The sequence below is a fragment of the Phaethon lepturus genome, unplaced genomic scaffold (genome assembly GCF_000687285.1).
Source record: "Phaethon lepturus isolate BGI_N335 unplaced genomic scaffold, ASM68728v1 scaffold37894, whole genome shotgun sequence".
NCBI lineage: Eukaryota > Metazoa > Chordata > Aves > Phaethontiformes > Phaethontidae > Phaethon > Phaethon lepturus.
The window spans coordinates 21748-25879 of record NW_010537752.1 but is presented as its reverse complement, the minus strand read 5'-3'; the positions used below and the strand labels follow the sequence as shown (position 1 = coordinate 25879).

The window sequence follows — 4132 nt, the reverse complement described above, 5'->3', positions numbered from 1 at the left end:
CCGCCGGAAAGCTGAAAACCACCCGGAAAGCCCAACTGAGACACCTTAGAGGTCCTGCAAGTCATTCAAGCACGAGTCCTGCTTTCTAAGCACCCAACTGACCATCAGCCCCTCCAGACACCTTCACTGCCAGACAAGTGCCAAGGATCGCCCCCCCTCATCTGCCTGGCCAGGACGGATACGGCCCAGGCCTGGCTCTCAGCCGAGAGGGGCTGGGGCTGGGAATTCAGATTTTGTGATCTGTCCGCCTGGATGGCTGGATGCAAGGGAGGACCCACACTCCGTCCGGCTGCCACATCACCCCCAGTCATCACTGCAGATGCATCCACTCTGGCGCGTTTTGCGACACTGTCTGCCCCAGAGGTCAGCAGAAACATGATAAGCCCACCAGAGACCCCAGAAAGCTGCTCCCGCGGCACCAGGAGTCCTTGCTGGCAGCATCTGCCCCAAAAGGAGCTGGGACTTGTAGGTGGTCCGAGTTCAGCCAAGGGCAGGCTGCCGGGAAGAGACAATGCAGATGCTAAATGCCAGCGAGCAGGGGACCTCCTGCTGCTGCCAGCAATGCGGTAGCCACACAGAGAAGACACAGATGCAGACGTTTAACAGCCATTGCTACTGTCAGTGCTAATGACTCTGTCCCTGCAGTGGCATCGTCTACAAGACACGTTGCAGGAGGGAATCCCAGGGTCAAGCAAGCATTGTCCTCACTCACATCCAGCCTCATCCACCCCATCAGGAGAGGTCCAACAAAGACTAAATTCTGGGGGCCAGGGAGATTGGATACCCCACGCCCAATGAGCTCTTTCTGCAGATGGTCCAGCCCTGAAGGAGTCAGCAGCCTCCACCATGCACTGCCCCAGCTGCTAGTGTGGCGCAGCCACTGTATGGGGCTGACCTCACGGCGCAGATGGACACACAGCCGTCATCGCTGTGACACGGAGCCGCTACCACTGGCGTGCAGCAGTGGATGCAACGTATGGCTCCTGGCTGCAGCATCCAGGGAAAAGAGTTCCTTTAAAACGTAATAATGTTCCCATCACTGTGCCCTGGGACCAACTGGCTCAAGGTGTAATGCCCGTGGTGCAGGGCTGCACCGCCTAGTCCCCTTGATATCCTAGACCCACACTCCTGTATCCCAGACACAGCATCCTGTATCCCCAGACCCACGCTACTGTATCCCCAGGCACAGGGGCAAGGCAACCTCAGGAGATTTCGGATGCAGCAGAAAACCAGGAGGCTGCAGGGCATCACCGGGTGAAGAGCTCGGCTCTCACATGACATCCATCCCATTTCCGCACTCACCCCTGCCCATCTTCTAATGTGATGAGCATTGAGGGGACCAGGAGGAGCAACATGAGCCCACGGCATGAGTTTTTGGGCAGCTCTGCCTACCCTTCCCCCTGGGGCCAGTGCCACCAGCCACCCCCACCCAGAGCAGGGATGGTGTATGCAAAGAGCCCCCATCCCACCTCCCAGCACCGCTGGCACTAAATGAGGTTTTGTCACCCTGCATGGTGGCACGTGCTGTAAGCAACTTGTTCCCAGCAGGCTCCAGAGCTCTGCTCAGCATCCCAATTGAGCTATCCTTAATGGGCTTCAATTTTAATTTGCTTTTATTGGAAACCACAGATGGTGACCCCCCCCCCGCCCGAACATATACAGGGTAATAACATTTACGGGGGAAAGATATTATCTCCAAACGCAGTCAAAGCTCCAGCAAAAGCCCCACTGCCACGCAGCGACATGCAGCTGCGCCGCACAGCCCTGTGCCTGGCTCGTAAAGGCAGGGCCACACGGAGCCACCGGCACAGCGGGGTCAAGGGGAGGCAGGACCAGGGTCCAACGAAGGAGAATTAAAGACCAGGACTAGCCCCTGGAGCAGCCAAGCAAGCCTGCCAGATTAACCTGGTTAACTTCTTCCGTGACCGGGTCTTTGCAAAGCAATGTAGGGAGCTGCCCAGAGCGGAGGGATGCCCAAAGCTGCTGCCCAGGGCTGGAAGGCTGCACTGGTGTACTCACCCCACCAGAGCCAGACCCTGCCTGCAGCTCGGATGGCTACTCCAAGCATCCTTGGCTCCAGCCAGTCCCCTGCAACAAGTTCATGTCAGAGCTCAGGGTGGCTGCAGGGAGGTGATGGCAGCACAGGGACAGGCAGGGACAGGCAGGCACTGCTGCACAGCCAGCCAGGTACACCAGCCCCAGCAAGCCAGGGTGGGGAGTTCCCCAGCAAACAACGTGCATCAAGCAGCCCTTGACGTGCACCGCATGCAGATGCTCCCGCTCCTCCAGCACCGCCGGTGCTGCCACGCAGAGCCCCGGACCCCTTTCACGCGCCGCCGGCGCCGAGCACACAGCGCACGTGGCTGAGCAGGGATGCCCTCCAATGCGCACGTCTGGCTCTGTGCATCTATCTACCTGACAGCCAAGTGTTCCTGCTTTTCACTGTTTTTACTGACAGGCTGTAAATTTGCTTCTGGTTGGCATCTCCAAGCGTGAATGGCTCGGGAGGAACCGCAGGACCAGCTGCAGGCTTGTTTTTGCCAGGCCGCGGGGGGATGCCCCATGCCCCAGCCTGGCCCTGGCAGCAGGAGGCTTCAGATCAGGCTCCCAGACACAGGAAGCCTCTCCCCAGGAGAGACGCAGGAAATCCCAAAATCCATACAAGGAGCTTGGCTTCCTTCTAGCAGCTCCCGAGGCCACAGCATCTCTCTGCCGCCATCCCTTTGGTATCTTCGGGGCTCGCTCGCAGCCATGCCAGGAACGCAAACCCTGCGTCCCCTCTGGGCCCCGCCACTGCAGATAAAGCCACAGTGGAGCCAGCAGCTGCAGGCTGTGGGTATTTTTAGCAAGCTGCAAACTTTTCCTTCCTTGGGAAAACCCCATCTTCAATACCTCAGCACGGAGAGGGCTGCCTCTTTCATGGCTGGGCAATTCATTACACACTAATACAACCTCCCTAGGCAGCAGCTTGAACCATGGGATGTTCCACTGGTGGATGTCGCAAGGCTCCTGCTCACTGGTGGCCCTGCCCGGGCGAGGGACGTGCTCCATCCATCCATCATAGATAGCACTGCCCATCAAGCAGGAGCTGGCCAGCTGCCCTCCGTCAGGAAAAAGCATCCCCAGTACAAGCAGGAGATGCGCTGTGGGACCACAAGGAGAGAGAAGGCCCTCCAGGGCTGAAATCTTGGGTATGACTTGCATCTGCGCCACAGCAGAGCTGCCGTCACCTGCAAGGGCTGCACTGAGGACCTGGGGGACCGGGGACCGGCACGGGAGTGGGGAATGTCCATGCTGGGACATATCTGCAGGTCTGCAGATCAGCCTGGAGAAGATGGCAGCAGCCTATGAACCCTCTCTGCTGCTCATGGAGCTGGAGGGCCAAACGCCAGGGCCCAGGCTTGCACTGGGATGGGGTCCTGGAGACCCCAATGCTTGTGGTGACTCATTTCCATCACAAAACTAACACAATCAATGTGGGTAATCGCAGAGCAAACCTCATTTTGAGCGCTGAAGACAAGGGCATCAAGGAACTGAGGGTGAGGAGTTGCATAGGTACAGACAACCATAATCTGGTTACATGTATGTGGGAAGAGATTTTTGCACCCACTAAAAAGAAAAACACCCAGAAGTGAAAAGGGGCAATTTCCAAAAGTTGAAAGGGATCATTAGCAAAAATTGATTAGGGGGAAAATGTAAACAAAAACAATGAAAATTAATTACAGCTAGCTTAAGAAGGCTTTGCCAAAATCTCATAAATCTGCGATCGTAAAAGAAGGCGTCTTTAGCTAAAAATTATCTTGGCTTTGAATAAAAGAAAAAAATTGCAGTAAAAATAAACATATTGTATAAATTAAAACCGGGGGAAGTTGGCAGCAGTAAATTAGCAGTTATAAGATACAGACAGTTGTGAAAGGATGTATCAATGACAAAATCAACTGCCAGCAAACATAAAGGAGAGAAAAAGAGGAATTTTTAAATACACCAAAAGCAAACACAACCAGAGCTGGCGACAGGCGAGTCCCCCCACGAGGATGCTCAAATGTGAAGGCAGGCAGCAAAGGCAGACATCCCAACACACCAGGCAAAAAGGGCAAAGCCAGGAGGGACGAGCAGGCGTGGCAGGTCCAGG

The 4132-nt window shown here is 55.8% G+C and overlaps 1 protein-coding gene across 1 annotated transcript in view; it reads right to left on the bottom strand.

Annotated features, from left to right (window-relative positions):
- The window catches only part of LOC104620381 (ephrin type-B receptor 2-like), a gene marked incomplete at its 3' end in the record, with an annotated part of 11997 nt that extends 11387 nt beyond the window's left edge, over positions 1-610 (bottom strand). Inside the window, exon 1 of the mRNA XM_010286580.1 lies at positions 544-610. Within this exon, the coding sequence (XP_010284882.1) occupies positions 544-610 (67 nt within the window). The remainder of the gene's footprint in view (positions 1-543) is intronic.
- Between the last annotated feature and the right edge of the window lie 3522 nt (positions 611-4132).